General features: G+C 47.6%; 1 protein-coding gene across 1 annotated transcript in view; it reads right to left on the reverse strand.

The window, feature by feature from the left end:
- Positions 1–25623, reverse strand: part of Jag1 (jagged canonical Notch ligand 1) — a 35171-nt gene extending 9548 nt beyond the window's left edge. Inside the window, exons 1-13 of the mRNA XM_021183066.2 lie at positions 25052–25623; positions 24300–24605; positions 15856–15907; positions 10906–11160; positions 9372–9432; positions 5462–5592; positions 4725–4844; positions 3737–3850; positions 2484–2597; positions 1773–1886; positions 1218–1264; positions 727–900; positions 147–297 (exon numbers count right to left, since the gene is read on the reverse strand). Of these exons, the coding sequence (XP_021038725.1) occupies positions 147–297; positions 727–900; positions 1218–1264; positions 1773–1886; positions 2484–2597; positions 3737–3850; positions 4725–4844; positions 5462–5592; positions 9372–9432; positions 10906–11160; positions 15856–15907; positions 24300–24605; positions 25052–25132 (1720 nt within the window). The 5' untranslated portion in view covers positions 25133–25623. The remainder of the gene's footprint in view (positions 1–146; positions 298–726; positions 901–1217; positions 1265–1772; positions 1887–2483; positions 2598–3736; positions 3851–4724; positions 4845–5461; positions 5593–9371; positions 9433–10905; positions 11161–15855; positions 15908–24299; positions 24606–25051) is intronic.
- Positions 25624–25904: the final 281 nt, after the last annotated feature.

The raw sequence follows: 25904 nt of genomic DNA on the forward strand, positions 1-25904 counted from the left end.
CCATATGGTTTTGTTTCCCTAAGTGATCAGATTAAGTATTTTTCATCTGAAAACCTTCCTCACCCATTTACCACTTATCAGAGCTCTAGGGGGAGGTGGCAGGAGCCTATCTGCGGATAGATGGGGGCCCTGGGTGAGGGAGATACCTTCGCAGGGGGTGGTACGGCAGTGGTCTTTCAGGTGTGAGCAGTTCTTGCCCTCATAGTCCTCGGGGCACTTGCAGAAATAGTCACTGGCACGATTGTAGCACTGGGCGCCATTCTGGCAAGGGTTGGGCTCGCAGTAATCGATGTCCAGCTGCCATATGGCAAGAGTGGGAAGGAGCGGATCAAAAGAAAACAAAGGTGTCATCATCACTTCTCTTGGCAGTAAACACTTGATTGCTCAACCCCTTCCACAAGGAGACCCCCTATACAGAATACACCCATGTAACCCTTAAGGTCGTCACGTCCCAGAAAAGCATTAAAGCCCAGGGCACAGTGACAGCACAGAAAACAGGGCTATGGGATGACACTCAGCCAAGCAAACAGGCCACAGTAATCAATAAGAAATCATTCAACTCTGCCTTCTACAGCATTTGTCTAGCAGACATCCTCCAGTCAGTGGGGTGCTAGTTGGTGTCAGAGGTCTAAACAACTAGAGTGGGGGAAGGAGGGGGGAGAATGGTGATGGAGAATAGGGTTCAACATTAAAGCTTGGTGACCTGAAGTTTTTGCCTCCGCTCACCTGACAGAGGTTTCCAGAGAAACCAGTGGGACAGAGACACTGGAATCTGTTGATTTCATTCTGACAGTGACCCCCATTCAAGCAGGGGTTACTAGCACACTCATCGATGTCTCTCTCACAGTGATCGCCTGCATAGCCAGGTGGACAGATACAGCGATAACCATTAACCAAATCCTGGAAGAAGAGAAGGGGGAGAAACACATACATATTTATCTATGTATCCACGAACCCAGAATATCACCAGGGATTTGACAAGATTGCTGTGGTTCAGGCCATTCACTGAAATGGCCTCCTGCTAAGCCTGGGCCCAGACTAGCAGTTCCGAATGCCTGTCTTTACGAGGCTCCTGACAAGCTAGGGTTGGTGAGGGACTCAGCTTCTCGCCAGCATTTTAAATCCCATAGGAGCAAGGCTCTCCGGTATCACATAAATCTTAAAAGATTGTTGTCATGTGTCAAGCAAGGTTTCTGTTCAAGCAATGACTTACGTACCCGACAGGAGGCGTCATTCTGACACTGGCCAAGGCAGTCATTGATATCTGAAAAAATAAACAAGCCGTCACATTAAGGAGGCACATGACATTGAATTCGGGTTCACCTGAAAAGTACAAGACTGATAAAAGTTTCAATCAGATTTCCTTGTGCTTCCGGTGAGATAAGGCATTGCCACAGGGTGGGGACCCTCCCTAATCCTCCCAGACGAGGGAGTGAAACTTCACCTCATTGTTTTAATCACCTTATCAGAATATGCCCAATTTTAGCAACTAATAAGCCTGATAAATTGTATGTTTTCCTTGCTGCTCTAGCCTGGCCCCTCCCTCTCCAAAAACATTCCCTTCCCCTCCCCCTAATAATATAAGGTTTTTCCTTCTATTCAGCCAGAGAGTGCTTAAACAGCTGATATCTAAAAGCTGTGGGTTCCATCCTTAACATCACAAAGTAAGGGGAAAAAGAGTCCCAGGACTGGAGCAGGGGTGGGAGGGGGATGAATGGAAAAAAGACTGTCACCCAAGTTTCATGAAAATCAAAACAGACAAAGTCACTCACTTATGTCACAGTTCTGACCCATCCAGCCAGGAAGGCAATCACAGTAGTAGCTGGCAATCAGATTCTTACAGGATCTGGCATTTACACAAGGTTTGGCCTCGCACTCATTTGCATCTGAAAAGCAGCAAGGATGAACAGTGACAAATGGGGGGCTGCCCCCACCCCACTGCTGTCCCCTTGAAATGAAAACACCATAGTGCTGGTCTGAAATATGAGACATTTTAACAAGCTAGCTAAATAAGAAATAGGAGGTGTCTTCTATTTGGAGCGTTGGAACCCTCTCCCCAGCCTTTATCCATCAAGGGTTGCTAATTGATAACTTTCTTTTGGGCTGCTGGCTGACAAACAGCAAGCCGCCAGGCACTTGTGTGCAAAACCCAGCACAATCCAGTTGCTGGGCTTTAAATGTGGCAAAAAGAATGCAGACAGCTCGTTCCTCACGAGGTCAACCCTGTTTGGAACCCAGCTGAACACTCCTGGGACAATTGACATGGTTCAAGGAATCCCAGGGCTTTCCCACAGGACCTAAAAACCCCAGGCCATTTGCATGCAAGGTATTTCTCCCAGGCTCGTTAGACCCTGATAATAAATTACTTGGTATGATGGGATACAGATACGCACACACTGCTGGCCACATGCTTGTCCCTCCTCACAGCTCTGAGGAGCACAGCCAACCTTGGCAAAGAATTACAGTCATGAGAGTTTCCTTACCTAACTGACAAGTCTTGCCAGTCCACTGGGGTGGGCACACACACTTGAATCCATTCACCAGATCCTGGCAGGTGCCCCCATGGGAACAGTTATTTGGAGAACAGTCATCGATGTCTGTCCAATGCAATGAGAACAAGAAAGGGGCGGCAATTTAATTTCATTTGATCCACTTGGCAATTAGATAATGCAACAGCACTCTGCACAAGAAGAGTCTTCACCTAGGAACCGGCCGGACACCTGCTACAAATCTAAGAAAAGCCACAACAGGGAAGGGAGGTGATGAAAGGACCCAAGCCCTTATTTTAGCTTGAAATCCCTCACTGCCCTAGTTCAGTTAATCCGTCCCTAAGCATCGAGGGAAAGAAAGATAGCCAGAGACACACAGGGCATCAACTCAGTGGTGACAAGGGACATTCTTATCTGCTTAATTTTCACTTTTAAAAGAACTCTTTCCTTCATGGTTCAGAGACTGCACACCAAGAGGAGGCATGGAAAAGACATTCTTCTTTACATATGGAGAAATCTTAGGCCTGTGATTTCCTTAGAAGATTTTTCTGAGCCCCTGCCAGAGATCTCATTCATTTATAATGTGTGCCACACTCTCTCCACAAATTTGTTCACCAAGATTATATAACAACCCTCCCAAATGGGAACTGCTCCTTCCCTGGTTAAAGACCAGGAAAGGTGAAAAGGCCTCTGAGTTCCATTAATCACAGAAGCACCTACAACCTCCAGAACAGTCTTAGCCATGCCACACACTGCTCCTAAGGTGTCAAAGACAGTAGGTTATCAGGCTTAGGTAACCCTCAAAATTTCAGGAACTCACTAAAGACCACAGACTGCCTAATTCTGGAGGAGATCATGTATGACCAGAGTTCTTCACTGAAAAGTACCCCAATAATATGGCCAAGCCTCAAAGCTAAGTTGCATCTCAAGACAACATTCAGTAGTTGATCTAAATTCCTTTCCTACAGGATTGGAGGAGACCGCTCCAAAACACACATGCAAGGGAATCTGATTGATTTCTACCACAGACATATCACCAGCCACCTTAGTGGGTAGGAAAGAGATTCTAGGAATCATACAAGTGCTACTAGATCACCCACTAACCTGTCAAATGCACCCACCCCTCTGTCACCAAGATATCTATATATACAAGATATATTGAACAGCCCAAGTCTCTCCCACCAACCCTCTCTCTCAACACAATAACCTTGCAGAACAGGCACATGGCAAAACCTGGACTGACTTACTTGTGGAACACGTGGGTCCAGTCCAGCCTGGAGAACACTCACACTCAAAGCCTGAGGAGGTCTCCTTGCAGCTGCCTCGGTTATGGCAGGGGTCAGAGAGACAAGCATGCTCAGCTGCATACAAGAGAAAGACAGTCAGCCAGGTGGTAAAACATGGTAAAATGCGGTAAAACTGGCCCTTCCCTCCAAGGGCCACTCCCCTGCCTCTGCTACTAGTTTAAGCAGATGACAAACCAACAACAACAAAAGCAAGCTTGAGATGTAACAATGCTGTGGTGTGACACAAAAGGGAAGACACTTTCCAACTAAGCTGGCTCAAGGCAGATTTCAATTACCTTTTTAGAACTCAGGTTCATTTAAAAGCCTGCAACCTACTCTACACAAAGTGTTGGGGATTTCATAGGTTCACAGAAGGTCTGGGATAACCAGTTTCAACTTTGAAGCTGTTTTCTTCTTTTTCACAAGTGGGTTCAGTGTATATTCTCTCTCTTCATCTGTCTGTCTGTCTGTCTGTCTGTCTCTCTCTCTCACACACACACACACACACTCACATTATCATGTTTCTCCATGAATATTATGAAGGCCATATCAAAATAATGCCATCTGTAGTAATTTAAATAGGATAATCTAGCATCTATTCACCAGTTGTCTAGCTCTGTCCTGCACCTCTTCACTGCATCACTGAATTTAGCTACAAATACATCCTTGGATCCTTTGGTGATCATCCACCCGTGACCTTAAGCTGGTAACTTTCCAGCTCCAAATTTTTAAATATTTTAAGAATTTCCTACAATATACTTTTGATCATATTCACCCCTTCCCCCAAATCCTACCACAGCCAACACCACTTTTCTACCCACCCAATTTTGTGTCTTTTTTTTTTAAAAGTGAATCAAAACAAACAAACAAAAACCTATTTGGTTTTTAAACTGAATGTGCAGGACAGAAACGCAAAGGGCTCCCTCCCCCTCCCAGCTCGGCCACTTACCAATTTCACAGTTGGGGCCCGAGTAGCCCTCTGGGCAGGAGCACTGGTATTTGTCAGGCCCAGTGTTGCTACATGTTCCCCGGTTGAGACAGGGCTGATGAGTCCCACAGTAATTCAGATCTGCCAAAAAAACAACCAAAGTTAGGGAAAAAAAACTGCTAACTGGTCCCAGTTCTAGGCCATGCCAGTTTAAAAAAATATGGCTTATCCCCAAATAAACCAACATTAAAGGCAAATTGAAACACACTCCTAATAAGAGCCCCTATAACAAGTTAAACAGGGCCAGGGGTGTGGCTACAGCTGAGCACTAACATCTCAGAGGACCTAGGTTTAGCCCCAGCAACACCAAAAGTCCAGAGTGGTTATTAGTTTTTGTGACAGTTTGCGTATGCTTGGCCCAGAGAATGGCACTATTAGAGGGTGTGTCACTGGTGGGCATGAGCTTTAAGACCCTCACCCTAGCTGCCTGGAAGACAGTACTTTGCTAACAGCCTTCAGATGAAGATGTAGAACTCTCAGCTTCTCCTGTGCCATGCCTGCCTGGATGCTGCTATTGCTCCCACCTTGGTGATAATGGACTGAACCTCTGAACCTGTAAGCCAGCCCCCAGGAAATGTTGTCCTTATTAGAGTTTGCCTTGGTCATAGTGTCTGTTCAACATACATAACCTGTCCCATAACCTCAGTTCCTGCCCACTAAGCCCTCACGCCATCCCCAAGGCTTCACAATGGTCATACCTTTGTCACAGAGCTGTCCACCCCAGTTGGTCTCACAGAGGCACTGCCAGGGTTCATTGCAGGTGCCGTGGACACATCCTGGGTGCGGGATGCACTTGTCGCAGTACAGACCCTGCCAACCGTACTGGCACCTGCAGACAAACAGCATACCCATCCCTTAGCCTTCCAAACAGCCGGGGATGCACATGGTTACAATACACGGCTATTTTTGGGTTTTGCCCCTTGAAAGGACAGGATGGCAGATTTTTCAGACTTTCACAGGGTTCTGTATGAGTAACCTCATAGTTGGCCCAAAGTGTGTCCTCTCAGCATACCCTGACAAAAGAAGAGCTATCCAGGGAGCAGCCAGCATGGGGTGCCCTGCACAAAGCCATTCTCTTCTCAGTCTCTCAGGAATCAAACCAAGGGGTAGGGATGGGAATAAATCAATCCCACGTCCTCATCAGGACAGACCATACAAGGGAAGGAGCCTCTGGTGACACCAGCTGTGCAGCTCTGCAACAATGCACGTGAAGCCCCACTCTGCTCAGAGTGCACAGGATTCAGGGCCGCAGGGTGCCAGGGTAGCACCTCGCTGGTTTTGTAGACTGAAATGGGAAGGAGAATGACCTCCTTACAGAGATCTGGATCTCTAAACCAATCTCTGTAGGAAGGAGAGAGGGGAATGGGGAATGGCAACACTGGGAACCAATTCATATATAATTTATGGCCCATTACCTAAGCCAGGCATGCTGATTTATAGTTATTTTTCACTTTAGAAAAAAAAAGAGGGGGGTCAGGAGAGAGGGGTCAAGCTTGATTTGTCTAGCTTTGAGGGAGCTGGGTCTCCTTTCTAAGAGTTCAAGACTTCTTTTTGAGGTCAGTTGGAATGTCTGATGCCCAAACAAAACCTCAAACATGAACCTGCACCCGGGGTGGGACAGGGCAAGATCTCAAAACCACTTTCCCCTTAAGTTAGTTTCAAGCCCTCTGCAATTTGAACCTCCCTCTCAAAATCAAGCTTTAACAAAGGGCCCTCAAAAGGCAGGGCCCAGCCACCCACCGGCATGCTGATAACAGAGTGAAGATGGAGCAGATGTTGGGCCTGCAGAATCAGCCCAGACAGAGCAGGGCCTAGGGAAATGCAGGATCAGATCCAAAGCCCTGTGAACTTCTCTGCTGTGACTCTTGGGGGGCGGGGGTGAGGGTGGGGGGAGGGACTTTGCTTTCAGTTCCAGAGAGCTGGAGGCAAAGGAGCAAATCCCGGTCATGGGAAAATTATAGAAATCTAGCTATTAGCTAATCACCCAGGCTGAGAAGCCACTGAACCCTTGAGAATCCTGACTACTTCCTAACTTCTCCAAACAGCCATCTACACCCAAACACTGACAGACAACCACTAGAATATGGGGGCTTAAAGTTAATCAGACACAGGATTCTAGCATCTCTAAACTAGACCATCAGTTTAAATGACAAGTGACTATCAAGACTGATCTAAGGACAGAGTATGCCACTAGATGGGAACCATTCTCTTCAGAGGCAGACACCCAAGTCAGTGGGAGGTAGGAGGGTGGGAAGCCATTCTGTCCGATCAATATTCTTAGTTTAGAAGACATGAGGTAACTGATGGGACCACAATACTCTGTCCTCTCGAATTGTCCCAAATGAAGCATCCTCGCTACACGTCTTCAGTTTGCCTAATGAAACCAAGCTGGACGGCTGAGGACCCAACCAACCTCCTAATTAATGAAGGCTCAATGCCCAAGCCTAAAAAGGCAGCCATAGGAGGCCACGGATGACTTCAAACAAAAACAAATAAAAGTCCTGACCCTAACAGAGGCATCTACCACGTTATCCCAGGGTAATGATAGATGATTAGCAGCCCCATGAGAAGCTGACGTTCCGGAGATGATGATTCATAATTAAGTTTGATATTATTGTCAGGCTGGCATGAAACCAGTCTGTACACCCAGTAAGGGGCAACCCAAGTCCACCTGAGACCAACAAAATCAGTGAAGTTTTCTCCTGTGGGTGAGTCAACAACAACAACAACAACAACAAAAGCTCATGTAATACATAACCCAAAAGACAACTTACAGGTAACTTGTCATGCAACTATTTCGGGAGCAGGACTCAACCTGAACTTCCTCAGCTGGAAGGTTCTGTTTTGATTTTCTTTCAAGGCAGAGAGAAGGAACTGGGCTGGGAGACTATGCAAATGGCGTGTGGGAAAGTTGCACCTTAAGTAAATAAGAGCACTGGTGCATGTCTGGGCAGGGAGTGGGAGGTGAGACTTCGAAAGAGAAAGGGCTCAATTCTGGAAACAAAGCCTGTTGTTCTGGCTGGGAGGGCCCTCCCCTGCCCAGCAGGGTGTTTATTCTGATGACAGTAGCGCACACCTCGCTGATGCTATCAGAGCAGGGAGCAGGCTCCGAGGCTCGAGAATAACTAGTGCTCTTACTTTCTCCAGAACAGCCTTAATTAAGCAGAGTCATTGAAGGTAGGTTTCTGCTCCACCTCTGACAAAGATGCTGTTGGATGCCGCGGTCAGCTGTGACCAGGCACGTTTCTTAGTGGGCAAATCCTATTCAGGCTTCCTGGAAATCAACTTTCAAAAGCAGGAAGAAACAATTCCAGGACAACCTGTTCTTAGTTTACTCCCGCTGTCTTGGATCTCTTAAGCGTCAAGTTCGCACTCCCATGGTTGGGGAAGAGAACTCAGGGTGGGGCTAAGAGTCATCAAGGTTAAACCTATGGGTGGCCAGTTAAAGCAGTAGCCCAAGTGTTTGCTGAGGGAGAAATCACTGAGCAAAGTTGTCAAATACAGACTCCTAGGCCCAACCGAGGCCTGGGAAATCAGTGCCAGTTGTGGGAACTAGGAACCTGCACGTCTAACAATTCTCTATTAATTCTACAGTTTGGTGGCAGCAGCACTACTGGGAGCCCACCATAGACCAAAAACTGGTTTTTTGTTTTGTTTTAGTAAGGGCACCAGGCACCTCCTTCTGTGGGTTTGTGCCTTTAGACTGTTTCAAAACTGTCTTTGTCTCAAGTCAGTGCAGCCTTCCAGAGCAAAGGTGACAGGACTTGAAGAGGGTCCATTTAGTGTCTCATCAAATTTGCTAATTCTTAAAGGCTTCAGGGAGAATAAAGCCTGAGACTAGTCAAAAATGCCACAGACCCCAAAGGTATTTCCTGAAACAAGTCTTTTTCCAAATTGGCATAATGTACATTTCAAAAAGCCCCCAAAACCGGCATCGGAAGGGGAAACAGGCTGGGTAGGTTTCCGTTTGGTTTCAGTATTGTCCCTGGACCATAAAGAACAGACTTCAAAGGCCAGCAGCAAAGTCTACATTCATCAGGCTCCACCGAGCAGATTCCAGCACAGCCATTAACCTCCAGCAACAGTGCAGCTCCCACTGCAAAGGGGCCAGGAGATTGTACTAATCCCATTCTAAAGAATGCTGGACTTTTGCCTATTGATGGGAAAAGTGGGGGAGGGGGCCAGAGGAAAAGTCAGGGTGGAGGAGGAGACAGGGGAAACAAAGCTTTGCCCCAGTCCAGTCCATTAGCACTTAAGAAAGATTACAAATAGGTCTTACCAATTTACAGAACAGTTAATACACAAAGATGCCAGCTATGCCCATTAAGGATTTTGGTTTGGGGTTTTGACTCAACCAACCCCCCAGCACCAATGAAGAAGGGTACATTCCACCAAACAGCTGGTATGATTCATTATGCTTCTCACGTGCCTGTTTTGTTTTGTGTTTTCCCCTAATTTTTTCATCCTCCAGAGAAAATAACGAGGCACATTCATAAGGAAGTCAGGTTTTCTGTCTTGCATCAAAGAGAAAGGGAGAGAAAGGGCGGGGGTGGGGTGGGGAGGAGAGAAAGTGATTGATTACTAGAGTTCAATCAGTTGGTCGTTTACCTGCAGTCACCTGGAAGTTTACAAGACCCATGCTTGGGACTGCAGCCCTGTCGGCAGATAGCTGGAAAAAAAAAATCATTGGAAAGTTACATAAGCACTGTCTATGCCTTGCGGGCCACAGTCATGCAAATGGTCTAGTACATAGAATTGGGGGCCCAACTAAATCCAGGTTCAAACTCCAAGGCCATGTTAGTAGATCCTCAAGTCACAACATTGTTTGGGGACAAATTAGGGGGTTCCTCAACATGTTTATTCCTTGAGCCCTGTCAGGGCCTAGTTCCCCCCTCATCAAGAAAAAAAAATGAAGATATTTATTCATTCATTCGCCTTCCCTTCCCCAACACTGTCCTAGCATGGTATTTTCAGGTGATCCTCCCACTAAATGCCTGGTTTCAACAATCCCACGGAGCTAAAAAACCTGGCAAGCTAATCTTGCAGACAGTAACCTCACAAAGCTGTTCTATACTTGCTCACAGAAAGAAAGAAATCAAGTGGACACTCAAAGAACACAGAACTTAAGTAATTGCTACTGAATTTTAAAATATTGAGCAATTTCTTCTGTCATCAATTCCAGTTTAAACAAACTACTGTCGCCAGATACCAGGTAGACAGGAATACTTCCTAAGAGACCAAATATCCTTTCCTGCATCATTCCGCACAATTTAAAGCTAAAAGGAGGAGTTTATCTAATGATTTTTGCAAGACCAGCAAGGAATATTATATGTCCGTGAGGGCATAGCATCTGTTGTGCTGTGACCTCCAACTCTTTTGCTAGGAATTAGAATTACTTAATTCTAGTATAAGGGGCAAAAGACAGTAAGGGACTCCCAAGGTTACCACCTACTTCCCCCACCACCTTTAATGCCACAACCTCAAAGATGCCCAGTGAAACTTGCTGCAGTGACATGTGAGCTCAGTGACAGTCATTTCCCATAGCACTGTCTGTTCAAACATCACTGGCTTGGCCTGTTCCTGTTTGACATCAGGCTCTTCTCAGTAGTCTGAGGAGGAGATTTGGTAATAGGAGGAAGGAATGGGGAGCCAGATGAGGCCTAAGGAGGAGCTGAGCAAGGATGTGGTCTCAGCTGGGGTCTGACTTCAGTGTGATCCCAGGGGAACCTCCAGAGTGTGAATCTTACTCCACAGTGTTAAAGCAAAGAGGCTGGCCTTCCCAACATCACCCCCCTGCCCCCCTCCCCAGTCAGCCACTCAGTAACTGTTCCCTGCAGGGATGGGGCAGAGAGTGGCTCCTGCCTGGCCAAGGACAACTCCCTGGAGAAGGAGCAGCTGCGAGCTCTTAGCAGCCAACACTCACAGCAGCTGGGGGATGGGGACACCAGCTGGTAACGGGGACTCCGGACAGGGCACTAACAGAATCTTCTACACACAGCGATCTTCATGCTTCAATCTAAGATAATGATAGCAGCAGCATCCCACTCTGCCACCCCACTGCTGTAAGGGTGAGAACCTGGTACCCAAACTGATAAGCCAACATCATTTGCGGTTTTATGCATCCAGTTGCATGCTTGCATACCTTTGTTGCAATCAGGACCCATCCAGCCTTCCATGCAAGTTTTGTTGCCATTCTGGTCACAGGCATAATGTCCAAAGAAGTCATCTCTGGGACGACAGAACTTATTGCAGCCAAAGCCATAGTAGTGGTCATCACAGGTCACGCGGATCTGATACTCGAAGTGGGCAATCCCTGTGTTTTGTTTCAGTGTCTGCCATTGCCGGCTAGGGTTTATCATGCCTGAGTGAGAAGCCTTTTCAATTATGCTATCAGGTTCTAGAGGGGGAGAAAAAGATGAAACTCACTAACAGTCACATTAGCATCTTCTGATTTGACCATTTTGCCTACTTTCGGACTAGAAACACACACAGTACAAAAATCAAACTGTTATTAAAAAAAATAGTAACAAGAGCTGTACCCTGGTCTTTGTATGCCCATTTACCATTCAAACTAGTTGTCAGGTGCCTGGAAACAGCATTGAATAAATGCACCTCTTCCTTGATCTATAGGCATTCAAGACATTAGAGTTAGTCTCTCGCAGGGATGGAGAGCTAGATGGCTCAGTGGTTAAGAGCACTGACTGCTCTTCCAGAGGTCCTGAGTTCAATTCCTAGCGACCACATGGTAGCTCACAACTATCTGTAATGGGATCAGATGCCTTCTTCTGGTGTGTCTGAAGACACCAACAGTGTACTCTCATACATAAAAAAAGAAAGTCTTTAAAAATATATATATATATTTTTTAAAAAGTTAGCCTCTTGTTATTCAAAGCTACAATAAGCATGTTGAATGCATGTTGGCCAGCAGCAAGAAATATCCTAACAGATTCAGTGGACACAAACAACACATTCCATCCCCAGGTGATGTACAGATACCTGCCAGCAAAACCTGCAGGCCCTCAGCATAAGGTGCTACCTCAGCAACAGTATCACAGCTCAGTTTCTCGTCTCTGTACAACACGTCCAACAGATACAATAGTGTCTCCTGTTTTAACTGACCTTTAGTGACAGTATTTTTATTTGTTCCTGTGACCAGTATCCTTTGCCAACTTTTCTAACATATTGCTGTCCATATCAAATTTGCAAAAACTCCTAAATGTTATAGAAAGCTGCACCTTAGGAGATTTTGCTCTGAAAGAAATTTTACTATTCCAGACAAGGTTAGTGTTTTGTCTTGTTTTGTTTTTTCTTTTTTACATTTTACTTGCAAGTCTTGCTTAGAAAAAGTTCCATTTCAAAATTCCTCACTGAGGGCCACGGGGTGGATTGTAATATGTGAAAAACAAACAAATCACTAATAAACTCTTTTAAGCTGGCATTCCATCACCAACAGCAAAAACATAATTCAGTTCACTCTTCTCTGGCAGATATGACTAAATTCATCTCAGCCTGCAGACAGGTAGGTCAAGGCATTTGGTTTGTTTGTGTCTGTTTTAAGTCAGGTACCTTAAAGATGCCTGAGAGGCAAAGCAAATGTCTAGAGCCCAACAGTTCCCAGAAGCAGTATGACTGGCCCCTCTCCTGAGGTCACCTACAAGCTAGTCTAAGAGACAGGTACTAAAATAGCTTTAAAGCCCAGAAGCAAGAAGTACAGGAGGATGTGAACAGACAAGGCTCTAAGTCAGCACTCAGCCTGGTGCTGTGTTTGTTTTCTTAAACCTGCTAGTCATCACCTTGTCAAATTCAAGGCCACCTTGGAGAGGCAACTTAGGACCTACTTTCAATGTCTTTGTGATTCCTGTACACCCACACCACTGTTTTTCTAGGCCTTGAGCCTGTGCTCTTTGACAAAGCTAGACAAGCCCTACAGGTGACCAGGAGAACAACTCCTGGGTGGCTCTACACACAACCAACACAGCCCCAGCCAGTCTGGACCGCGGTGTGGGCAGGGCAAGCCTTGAAAGCCCACGTACCTGTAGCTTACATTCAGTAACATGTAGAACCACGTGCATGCATGTCACACTGTACTCAAGTTTTTGCAAATACACACAGACCAAAGAATGGCAAAAATGCCTCTCCACTAACTACCTGTTTGCTTTGCTGGTTCCGTTGAGAAATGTAGTGGGCTATTACGGTGTTGCTCTAAGTGCTTAATGAAGAAATTATTAAACACAGTAGCCATGTGCCTTAACGAATGACTCTGTATAGTTCGGTGCACTTTCTACCTAACTTTCAGGAAATTCAGAAGGTAACTTCAGAAGGTAACTTCAGAATCCACAGAAGGGTAAGTAGCTAACAAAGCAATGGAAATAACTTTACAACCACCGAGGCACGAGGTTACAAAATATGTAGCATGCTCTACACTGTCTGGGTTACAGAGCCCGAGTTTACTGTGTGATGATTCTACCCTGCCACCTGACTCAGCTCTCCCATTAGCTTAGACCATTAAGGACAGGGGCAGCTCACCTGGGGTAGCTCCAGCCTTAGGGCTGGAAAAGAGCATTAGTCTAGACTTATACTTGAGTTTTTGCAAATAGGCACAGACCAAAGAATGGCAAGCAGAACCTTCCTTGGGGATATCTACAGAGCTGATGTGAAAAGGAATTCTGACCCAAACTTGGGGATCTGCCTATAAGTTACAAGCAAAGCCAGGATGTTTGCAACTTGATGAACTTTGCAACCAAAGAACAGCCCACACTACCGGGCTCCTCCTTGACATCCTCAGATGCTTTGTAAGGGCAGAGGGTAAAGAAAACAGGGAGCCAAACATACAAACAGTACGCACAAAGGTCCTGAGACAAGAAAGTAATGTGATACACTCCAGGATACAAGTGAATCAAGAATGGCTAGGAAACAGACACAGTAGACACGGTGTGTTAAGACAAGCCATCAGGAAGAAAAGGCATACATAGATCTGACCAAGAGCTATAGAAAGCCCGTGAGCTGTTAGCTTCTACCACCAGGGTGACCATCAAATGTTATGCTCAAGGAAAAAAAAAAAAAGATGGCCCAAGAATGGAGAAGATATTGAAAGCTGACCAGGGAGAGCCAGTAATGACAGGCCATGTAGCAGTAACACGAACTCTGAAGGTATAAGCAGGCAGTGAAGTGGATCAGGGCAGCAATAGACATGGCAGGAGGCAGCTGGGCTCATATGGAGAGCAAAAGATCAAGACTATTCAGAAGTTGGAAGCTGTGTAGATACAGATGCTACATAAAGTACATAGGGGCCTTCCAAATGAATGGCGTATGGCACTAGCTGTCCCAATACTGGTGCCTGTCACCCAGAAAGGGCTCCATTAAAGGGGAGTGCTCTTGAACCTCGAATTTGGCTTTGACTCTGCAATTTGTGGTACCTTGGAAAATATAGATGAAAAATAATTAGAGTCGACAGAAAAGCAGATAGACCACAAAGCCCAAGGCTCATACTGTAAGTTTCTATAACTGTGATGGGCATCTGGGACTGTGTCTCACTTTCTAAAAAGTGAGATCTGAAAGCAAACTGTTCTCATCTCAGTCTTCTTTGTCTCCTATCCAGAGACTAGTTACCCTAGGAAGAAATGAGATATCCAGGAGTCCCAAAATGTAGAGATTTCCATTGCCTGGAAATGTGGATAAGTATGGGGAACTGTGGGCAGGCCTCAGGTCCCTGGAGGCATAGCCCTGGAAAGTGAGATGACAGATAGCTTAGCAGAGATTCTACAGATGCTGGGCAGGAATCTTCTCCCAGCCTCAGTTCTGGCACCAGTGCACTCAGAAGGCCCACTTCTGTCCCCTACCCAGCATTTTGTACATTAAGGGTACAATGATAGAATGTCCATGCAGAGCTCAGTGTTTTGTGGGGAGGGCAAACAGGTATCTATGACCTTGGCTGGCATCAACCAAGCCTGGCAATGTGTCCTACCACTAACCTCAAAGCATAAATGTCTATCACAATGAGACAGCTCAGATCCTGGCCTTCCACAAACTCCCTCCTAGGCAGGGCTGCTGTCTAAATAGCTGAATAGCAAAGCAAGAAAGTAATCCCAGTGACAGGCAGCCTGCTGCACACCAGGGCTTGCCAAGGATTGTGTGACCCTAAGAGGCCCAAAAAGTCAGCCATGTTGAGCTGCCATTGAGTTTATGAGCAGCTGTGACTAGGCCCATGCTGGATACTCAGTACCTTTACCTATGGTGGGAAAGCACAGTGATGTTGAAAAAAAAAAATAAGAAAGGGTGAGTAAATGAGAGAAGTAGAGGATGTGAGGCATTCTGAGAGCAGAGGGCAAAGGCAAAACAACGGATCAACACTCTTTCCTGAACAGATAAAAAATGTCAGAGTGAATCAGGTTTTCCAAAGGCAACCAGGCTCTGGTGATAAAGGAGGAACTGTCTATTTCACTGTGAGGGAGAACGAACATGTTACAATAGAGTTGACCACCATCAGCAGAGTACACCTTCACTGCCTCTCCACACACCCCACCACCCCCAGCCACTTCTCTGCAGGCCTGAAAAGCAACCTGCCCAGAAAACAGAGCCATCTTTCAAAATGGACAGGGCAGGTCATGACTGCGGGGGGCTCTGAAATTCGGCTTCAATGGGAGGTTTGTGGTGAGCAGTGTGGGAAACTCAGGCTGGCGTGGGGCTCACCTGCCCACTGAGTGAAATTTAAGGTTGGTCTTTAGAGCCCAGCACCACCCTTTACAGCTTTATCTTTCTGATGAGAGATTAAATGCTCACTTAAAGTTTAAATGGACTTTTAAAAAGTCACTACTTTGATCCTTTGGCAGTCTACAAGGTTTTAAAGTTGTAAAACCATTAAGATCTCTATCCAGAGATAAACTATGTCCCTTTCTGCAAGGACTGAATAAACTGGGAGTCTATTCTGGCTACTTAATATTTCAGTTGAAAGTTCTAGAAGTTAAGGAATAGAGCCCCCGGAGAGGTTCAGCCCATGGTTGGGGTGGGACACTGGAGGCTTTCCTCTGTGCTTCCAAGCACAGCACTTTAAACGCACCAGCATTTAAAGAAGAATTCCTGATGAGATACTTACGAATAGTGTCATTACTGGAATCCCAGGCCTCCACCAGCAAAGTGTAGGACCTCTGCAAGACAGATAAGCAAAGTTTAGCGATTCAGATACAGGGGTCAATGCTGATGCTGCCTGCAGGCTCTGGTGCTCTGGTACCAGGAACCAACCCAAAATAGAAGGCAGAAAAAAGGCAACAGGGTATTTGAAGCCTGACCAACCTCTTCTCTCTGCAGTGCTCTTCACAGGTTGACAAATAACTCCTTTCTCCTAGCAGGAGAACACTGGGGCTCACACCCAGCAAGCCAAGTTGCCCCAAATCCTGGTCAGAAAGTAGTAGTACCTCCCTATATGGGAACATGTAGCATATAGGTTTCCCAAAACTTTTCCATCCCTAGTCCCAGTGCATGAGAAAAAAACCCACACAAAGAATTTATCCCAAGCCAACCTACTCAGGTATTTGTCCTGAGAGAGAACTGCTAAGGTTACGCTTTGGGCCCTGGTGGGGCAGTCCCCAGGGAGGCCCCCTTTTCCTTTTCAGAACCCCTTTGAAAGCCCTGTCTGTGTGAGACCATCCCAGCTCCCACAAGTATCAGGTGACTCTAGGAAAAAGGAGGGGTAAGGCTCAAAGACTTAAGACAAAGGCAGCAACCTAGCTTCCATGGTGGGGTGGGTTGTGGCTGTCTGTGGGAGAAAGCACAAAGGAGACGGGCACTGCACATCGATGGGTTATGTTTATTGATGAATGTATCTGTCAATAAGATCTAACATTCCTGGAATAATCAGTTCAGTAACTAAACAATTCCCTGGAGGCTGGCAAGATGCCAGTTCCTTTTTTTTTTTTAATCTTCTAAGCATGTCTCTGAACCCCATCCCTGCTTCACCCCAAGACCCAAGCCATTAGCAAATTTCCACTTTTACTCCAACCTTCACTTACAACAGTCATTGAGGTGAATCTTGCTAAGCCTATCTGGGTGCTGGAGAAATACAGTGAAGAAACAGAACTGGAACAGGTTTGTGGAGCGCTGCTCTGCCACAATGCTTCTGTTGCTCAGATAACCACAATGCCACCAGAACACACTGCTGCCAGGGGAAGAGATGGCACCGATAGGGGAAAGGCATGAGAGAAAAGCAGGAGGTTTCATTCATAAATCAAGGCAAGCTCACTCCTCTCTCGGTGACACAGCAGGTCTGCTCTGACGACAAAAATATCTTGTGATAGGCCCCTGCTTTGGAATTCAGCCTAAATATGCTTCATACTTACAGCAGGATTCCATTTCGTTCACTGATAACTGTGGGAAAATGCTCACAAAGCAAGCAAAACCGGGCAAGCCAGGACACATACCCTGAGCTCTCCTGTTAGTGGTTGTAGGTCCAAATACATTGTTATTGTCGTTAATATTTTATTAGTGAAAGTTACACCTTATTTACAGCCTCTTTAAGTTCCCTAGGACTTCCTACAAATTATAGGACTCTTCCCGAAGAGCAGTAAGAAATTATATTTCTCTACTGGTTCACAGTGAGAGCCAAGTCGAAATGAGGCCAGATGTGTGGCTGATTCTGTATAATTAAGTCCTTCATTTGTTGGTCACGTTGAGGCCCACATCCTTCACTTCAACAATATTGCTGTAATTAATCCTCTGACTAAATGCATTGATACTGAGAGTTTTGACAGACTTGCACAAGCACTAAACACACATCATACCCACAAACACCACTGCAAAGGAAGGTGCCTTGGAACCAGCTGGCACAGCAGTATTAACTCAGCTTCATACTCAAGGCAGAAGGCATCCTTAGACCTTGCACAAGAACTTGTAAGATCAAGCCATCTGCCAGGTTCGTCTTGGACTCAAAAGTTGCTGACCAACACTATCCCAGCTGGATAGAAAAGAAATGTCCCACAGCCCCATGGGCTGGCCATATTTTCCCCTAATCAAGTGCCTTCCTTTTGGGGGTTGAAGGTGGGCTAGAATAAGGGTAAGGACTTGCAGAGACAACAGCCAAGCCTGGACTTTGCTTTCTCTTGAAAGCATGCATTGGAGTTCCAGGTTTCCTGGGGCATGGGTGCCCTGCCTTCAGAGAAAGGATTCCCTCCAAGGCTTTTATTAAGAGGCATTCTTCCCTCCCACTCCATCCCCACACTATAGATCAACAATCAAGATAATTTGGCAATGATTATTAGTTGCTAGGGAGCTTTAATTTTTCCCAGGCCCACGCTTGACCTCTGTACATCCCCAGCTATATGTCCGGACACTGAGATTTTACACCATGTGGACCTCATGCCACCCAGCCACAAATCATCCACATGGAATTGGATGCTACAAAACCCATCCTCAGCAGAGGCCAAGTCCCCAGTCCTATGGGAGCTTGTAAGGGGCTTCAAAAGGCAAGTTTTGCTTGATCTTAACTTTATACCCAAAAAAGCAAACAACAAGCAAATCCGGAGTTTTGCTGTAGTTCAAACAATAAAAGACATTTTTGATGAATTACCCAGATTTCATAATTTGTCCTGAGTCTTCCCAGAGTAGTAGTCTGAGAGGCAAAACAAGAGACACACGATAGTTACCAGATCTCCATCTGGATTTGCAAGTGAGTCACTTCTGCCCCTTCCCAGCTTGAGGCTCAAGGACATCTGGCAGTAAGGTGGCTGGCTTCCATGCTTGTGAAGCATCAAAAGTACTGGTCAGCTTTCAGAATGGACTTTTGGGAGATTTCCATACAATTTTACCTTGGCATCAAAGCCCTCCAGGTATACCACAGTCACAGGGTCACTTTACCAAGGCTGGGCCACCAGGCACCTCCTCCTCCTCCTCCTATTCTCCACACTTGAGCTGCTGGTCTAGGGTTCATTCTTTGTCCTGCCCCACTCTATGGAGGTTACCTTGGCACTGGGCAAAGCAGTAAGCACTTAATTGCCACATTAAGCAGGGGGGGATGTAAGAAACAAAGGTGATTGTGTTGGCAGCTGGGAGCTTCCTTTTCCTGGCAACAGTGGTAGCCAAACCAAGCCCTAAGAAGCGGCTGCCTCCCCTCCTGCCAAGCTGATGGACACAAACAAACCGCCATCCAAATGGCACGCGTGGGGAGTCCAAAACCCCAGACCGCTGCGACAGGCAGGCCCGCCAGAGGCATGCACATCCTGGGAATGTCCCGAGTGCCAACACAGCCATTGTACACAGCCTGCTGGCCCCAGGTCTGTCAGGAGCCCTGCATGCGCTCTGCTGACTCAACTGTTGCTTCCTGTCACTTGTCCTGTATTAGCAGTATTTCTGGAGAGGCCCCATTCTTCTCTGTAATCCTCACTTCAGTCAGTCCGTCCAACTCTATTGTCCTGCCTGAGTCTGGGTGGCCAGAGTATAAAATATTCCAGTCACAAAACATGTGAAACAAAAAAAGGGTTCAGAGAGTCCATGTGTGGGCACACACAATTCCTGTCTTTTAGGGTTTTGGCAAGGTGAGGGGTGAAAAAAAAGACCACTCCCCTCGTGCATGCAAGCTGAGGCTCCAGTCACAGAAAGCGACCATTTTTGCAGGATTTGACATGTCAATAGAGTGTGATCTGGCCACAAAGAGTGATTTTCTCATCAAAGCCCACCTCAAAGACTCACCAAGGGGCCCCAGAGCTCATACCCAGATTGCAGGCTCTCAATGAGAGGCCCCTAACCCCTTTCCCATCATTACCCTTACCTGTTTGAAAGGCATCCCACTGATAATTAAATGCACCAGTTACAAAAGGGTGGTGAGGTTAATAGATAGAATACCACGGAGCCAGCCAAGCACAACCGTCCAGTTCACACAGAGCAAGCCCAAACAAGAAGCCTTTCTACTGATTTACCAAAAGTGCATAAAAACTGGGCTGAGCTGGTAGAGGACTCAGTTTGATTATTTACATGCTCTCTTTAACCACTAGGAGCCACCCTGGGAATGTCTTCCCAGTCCATGAGCTGCTCCAGTGAGAGATGTTACTGACACTAAGAATAAGGAGCAAGGGGCTGCTGTGGGCCAAGCAGTAACCTAGCAACACCAGTTTTCTGAGCCCAAGACTCACCTCCCTCCCCATCCTGTCAGAGTCCTCACTTTCATGCCTCCAGATGCATCTTCCAGCCCTTGGAAGAAAAGTTAATTTTGTACTCATTATTGTTAAAAGTATATTTAAGGGCTGGAGCCAAATGTCATTTGGGAACAGTTTGAATCCTAAAACCTTGGGCTAGTTAGGGGTATGTCTCTAAAGCTTCACCAAGAAGAATTCTCAGGAATATTGGTCACTATGGATTACCAAGCTGGCAGTGTGCACAACCACAGACTATGCATCCACGCAGAAATAATCTATGTGAATAGAAAGCCTGACACTCTAGAACCAAGTTAGGCCTTTCCACAACATGGCTACACCGAATCTGGCTCCCATGTGAAGTGAAGACTCCTTATAGCCTTGGCCTTGTTTTCTCACAAAGTGCCTTTTCCCTCCATAGTAAATTTCCCACATGCCCTCTGTACAAAGTGTCCCTGAAGGTACCAGAGCTTATAAAGACCTTAGGCAGCATTCAGATTGCTGGCTCTCTAGGAGGTTTACCCCTACTACATTGCTGCTGCCTCTGCCTCTGACCAATTCAGCTACCAACAGTGCTGAGCCTTCACTATTCTCTACAAAAGTTCCAAGTCCCTATACAACTATGGGTGTGGAGTTGGTGGGTTGCAGGTTCTTTTACGTACTGGAGGTTTGAGCAAGTTGCTAAGAAACAAGAAAAGGAGGAAGAAAACACAGAGAGGTCTATACTTGCAGGAGAAGGAAAACTATTAGAAACCAAGAAAGTACTCCAGGTCACAGCTGTTTTACAGTGCTTGAAAGCCACTCTACCTCCGTGTTCCCCAAAAGCCCAGTAAAGCAACTTAAACATTTGAGGCAGATTTCTTAGAACAACAACAACAACAACAGATGTTCTCTCCATACACAGATCATCCCTTGTGCTTAGCACTTACACAAGGGCACTGTCTGCATACATGCTCAGCACACAGGTGAGGTACAGAAAAAAGCTAACTTAAAAGAGAGCCTTATTCCTCTCTCTTCCATGTGTCCACACACATCTAGAGGAAAGACAGCAGACAGCATAATCATACCCAAGGACTGGCAATTTAGATTCTGTGATTAACTACCTGATGGCAACTTGACTCTTAACTCCTGTTATTTAGTTACTGAGGCTATAAGTGTGACAAGGGCTCAAGCTGGCATCCTCTTCTGCTACATTGGTCACGTTTCATTGGCTTTTCCTAAAATAATTAAAGTTGCTCTCAGCAAGACTCTGAATGGGGTCAGTGGTATTTAGAGATAAAGCCAGACACCCCTGTTGCTTTACCCCAAGTCATTACAAATTTAGGGCCACCAATGCAGCCATATGACTGAGGTTTTCAAAATCAGAAGTAATTATACTAATGCATTTTTAATGAGCAGGCACTACTGGGATTTTGAGCTAATTTGGGGAGGTGCAAATTAACCATTTCGGTGATTTATTAATGGTTATTCCCAAATAATTTCTTGCTAAGCCCAATTACCTGTCATAACTATGCTCTTATCACCTAGTATCCAAATTGGAAAATAATAAATCAAGCTAGTTGCTGCAAGTTGAGCTCCCTCATAGCATGGATGACAACCCAATCAGAAGCACAAAGCTAAAAGACTGGGGCCAGAGCAAATGATACTGGAGTGGAATGTAGCCCAAGGGCAGTATAAATGAATGGGATACTGGGATGGCAGGGATGTCCACTGCAGAGCGTCTCACATGCTGGGATGTAGATTATGTTTCAATCCTACCAGATCATTTCCTCCTCTTCCTCTATAGGCCACGAACAGGGGCCATACTAGCAATCAAAAGACAGGAATTACATGACCTTCTTCACTGAACTAGCTTTACCAAACACAGTGTTTCCCTTCTCCGTAAGCCAATTTAGGAGTACTTAGCCCAAAAGACAACTGTGCCTGCTTAGGGGTTGGCAGCTTATGTGGCTATGAGGCCAAGGTAGGCTGGAGGCTTTGTTTGCCTTTTAAATTATGGCCTACTCTGGAATTCCAACATCTCCACACCAATTCCACTGTAAACTAACCAAGAAGGAGGAGAAATAAAAATTAAGTTTGTGGGGCTTGAATTCAAACCCAGGACCTTTAAGAATGGTAGGCAAATGCTGATTTTGATGAGCTACACCCCCAGCCCGTTTTAAAAACAAGCCTCTCGTGTTAATTACCAAAGGGAATGAAGCTGTGCGACCCATTACTAACACTTGTGAAGTTTAAGGCTTTCATTGAAGCTAAGACTCACCCTGGAGCCATTCTTGGAAGTTCCAGACAGTGGGGGTTCTCTAACCACACTGAGGAAAATAAACTAAAACAACAACAACACACACACACACACACACACACACACACACACACACACACACACACACACACACTTGAGTTTCTCTTGGGAAGTAAAGCCTGTGTTTAGCAGGAGGCCTGTTTGGGGGCAGCAGTGTGGAGACTTGTTTAGGAGTGATCCATGTACTTGGCCCAGCTTCAAAAAAGAACCACATTCTCGGTGCTGACCCAGTGGGGCTCCCTCTTTCTAGAAAACCCGAGTCTATTTCATGGTTGGTGACCCGTGGGGCCTGAAGGCACTGAAGAGTAGGAGCCCAGCAGTGGCGGCAACCCTCCATCCATCCACTCACACCATTTCAGCTCCTTGTTGGTGAGGAACTCTCTCTTCCAGGTGTTAAAAGCAGACAGCCACACTTCTGGGTCACTTTCCCCCAGCCAGCCTGTGGAGCAAGTCTGTCTGTTTTCATCCAAGCCATCCTCCCTCTGACCCCTCTCTCCAAAATAAACCTCAGCCAGGCCTGCCGTTTTTTCCACATCACTAATAAGATTCCTTTTATGGTCTTGTGAAAAGCGAGGGGCTCGGACTGATCCTAGGGAGGGTGGAACCACCTGCAGGCCCCTTCCTCCCGAAACTCCAAACACAGCTCAAGGGCAGCCAGTACTCACCCTAAGCTCGAAGGGACCCAGCCAGATTTAAAGGTGGCCAACCTCTTTAGCTTAAAGTTCTCCCTAATAGAGGATTAACAAACAAGACAAATATTCTTTGTAAAAGTGAAATCCCACAACGGACACAACCTTCAGATCTGAAGAGATTTCACCTACAGCGGCAGTCCCCTGCCAAAATAAGACCCTTCTTAATAGCATGTTTTCGATAACTGTCTTATCGCACCCACAGCAAAGGCCAACTCCTGTAAACGCAGACATTAAGAGCCAGCTCAGCTTCACACACAGACAGAGCCAGACAGGCTTCTCTCCCGCCCCTCTTCAGAGTTTCAAATCACAGCCCAAAGCCGCGGATAGGAGGCAGCAGAGCGCACCCCATCCGAGCACGTGGCGGAAAGCAATCCTCTGGGGCACAGAGCTCCCCCTCTTACCACCCACCCTCAGAGCTCAAGCTTGGCGGAGCACCAGTCCTGGCAGCGAGTCACGCCTCCTGGACAACGGGCACACCCCCCACCATTTCCCTTTCCTCCCCTTCTGCAATCGCACCCATCTTCCTTCCACCCATTTTGGGATGTTGCAAGGGTTCTGCCGCAGTCTGCCAGCGGTACGCCGGACTCAAGCAGCTCCGAGCGCCAAGGGGGAGATGAGGGCGCACGCAGTTGCACCCGCAAACACGACTTATAGCGGACTGCCTCTTCTAAGCCTTACTAAGGCGCGGGAAGGGCTTGCGGAGGCCGGGTGCCCTCCGGACCAGAGAGTGCGCCCGCCCTTCCCCGGGAAGTTTGCAAACACAGCTGTTCCAGAACTGGGGAACCGCTGGGAGTAAGGCAGCCTGGGCTGCACCGAGCGGGGGCGGGAGGAAGGGGCCGGCAGGGGGCGGAGGTTCCCAGACTAAAGCCTGGACGCCAGCCGGAGACAACCCCCCTCCTGCAGCCGCCACTTCAGGCTGGGAGAGCACCCCTCCAACACACCAAAATCTCCCCCCTAGAGCCGCGGGAAGCCGGCTCCCCCACACCCTGCAGGAAGGACACACCCGCCCTCGGGGCGGCTCACGGGAAAGGGGAGGGTGCCAACTTGGACAGCGTTTGCAGGGCAGACTATGCGCAGTCGCCTTCCAGGGCACTACGAGTTTTAATTAGTTAAGCAAAGAGATCATCTATAATGACCTCCTGGTCGAGGGTGGGAACTGGAAGTAGCAAGCATAAAATTAGCATCCTTGCGTACTTTCCCCCAGCAAGGCTCTTCAGAGACCCCATTTCGCTGCGCTAAGCAGACACCACCCAGAATGGAAGACCCGCCCGGCTCATCTTGTCCAGGTCCAGCTGTAGTCTGGACTCTCAAATTTGCCACCCCCAACGCCTCTCAACTTAGTGCCAAGTTTCAAGTGGCATTAAATCCTTCTCAAGGCAATATAGGGCTCGGCCCCGCGTTCGACTCTGTCTGTGTGTCTCTCACTCACCGGCCAGGCGAAACTGAAAGGCAGTACGATGCGATTACGGTCGTTGCCGCGGCTGGCCTTGAGATTGAAGGTGTTGCCCCCGATGACAGGCGTAGACCCTGAGCCGAAGCTGCAGGGTCCCCCGGCCGTGACGCGGGACTGATACTCCTTGAGGCACACTTTGAAGTACGTGTCACACTCGTCGCGGGTGCACTTGCGGTCGCCAGGGTTCCGGACTCCACCACAACAGTTCCCATTCTGTAGCTCTCCATTCACGTTCTGCATGGACAGGATCTCCAGTTCAAACTGACCCGAGGCCCCGCACACCTGCCAGCGAGGAAGGAAGGTCAACGCATGAGAAAGTTTTCTCTGAAGGTGGGGTTGGAGACTCCTTGACCCCCACACACACACACACACCCCAAGCTGCCAAAGATCCTCGGTGGCAAGTGAAAATAATTTTGCAAAAACTAGGTTCAGGAGCATAAAAAACACAAGTGCGGGAAAACTAAGACAAGTGCCCCGAAGGACCGTGAGAACCTAATGATCGCATTTTGCCCTGCCTGGAGGAGTTTATCTTTCGAGGTCAGGGGCTTCCCTCTGGGGAACCAGCGTTCCCTCACCCGGTGCTGCCTCTCGGGTGAAAAGTCAGGGTCAGGGAGCCTTGTACTCAAGGGCTCCGGAGCTAGCACTGGGAGCCACAGCCGCTCGCGTCCAGAACGCCACGAGGGAAGGGAGAGGACCGCGGGGAGCAAGAGCGGGAGAGAGACTCCTACCTTGGCTCGCAGGGCACAGAGCAGGGCGAGCAGAAGACTCAGGGGGCGCCCGGGCCGGCCGCGCGTCCGTGGGGACCGCATCGCTGCGCCGCGCGCCACGGGCACTCCGGACGCCGCCGCCGCTGCTAGCGCTGGTGCTCCCGCCGAGGCTGCCGTCGTCGCTGCCCCCGCGGCCGCCGCGTCCCGGCTCTAATATACTCCGTGGATTGGAGCATGCACGACTGGAAAACAACACTACTTTTCAAAAGCCCTTTCAAGAGCCGCGCGTTCCAGAAGGCAAAGAGCCCGGCCTCCTTTTATTATTCTGATCGCTTCTTTGAGGCGCTCCCCCCTCTTCCACCTCTCGGCTTTCTTTCCTTCTCTCGCGCTCCCCTTCTTTTATTATTATGATTACGCGCAGCCTTTTATTCCCTTTCAGATCAGCTGCATGAAACGCGGGGAGGGAGGGGAGAAAAAAAAAACAAAAAACCTGAGCCTAGCTCGCCGGCCGGCTGCAGGTAACACAATGACGCGTGCCCGCCTGGCTCTCGAAGGGACCCGGAGCGCCGGTCTGGGAGCCGCGACTCCGGCTGGCCACCTCTTCCCAACACGCGGAACAAGGCGCATGCGCGATTGTTAATATTCATAAGGGGCGTGTCATCTATTGGACACGCCCCTTTCCTCTGGGTTGTTAGGGAGGGGAGAAATTGAGAAGGGGTTGGAAGTTGCGGGACGGACCGGGTGGCATGGCCGCCCGAGGGGCCCCCACACGCAGATCACTGTCCCGGGCAGCCCGGGCATCCGGGCCAGGAGAAAGGAACCTGGAAGGACCGTGAAGGAGCCCGTGGCTCTGAGACGCCCAGAGCGCCTCCGC

This window comes from Mus caroli, chromosome 2 (assembly GCF_900094665.2).
Source record: "Mus caroli chromosome 2, CAROLI_EIJ_v1.1, whole genome shotgun sequence".
Taxonomy (NCBI): Eukaryota; Metazoa; Chordata; class Mammalia; order Rodentia; family Muridae; genus Mus; species Mus caroli.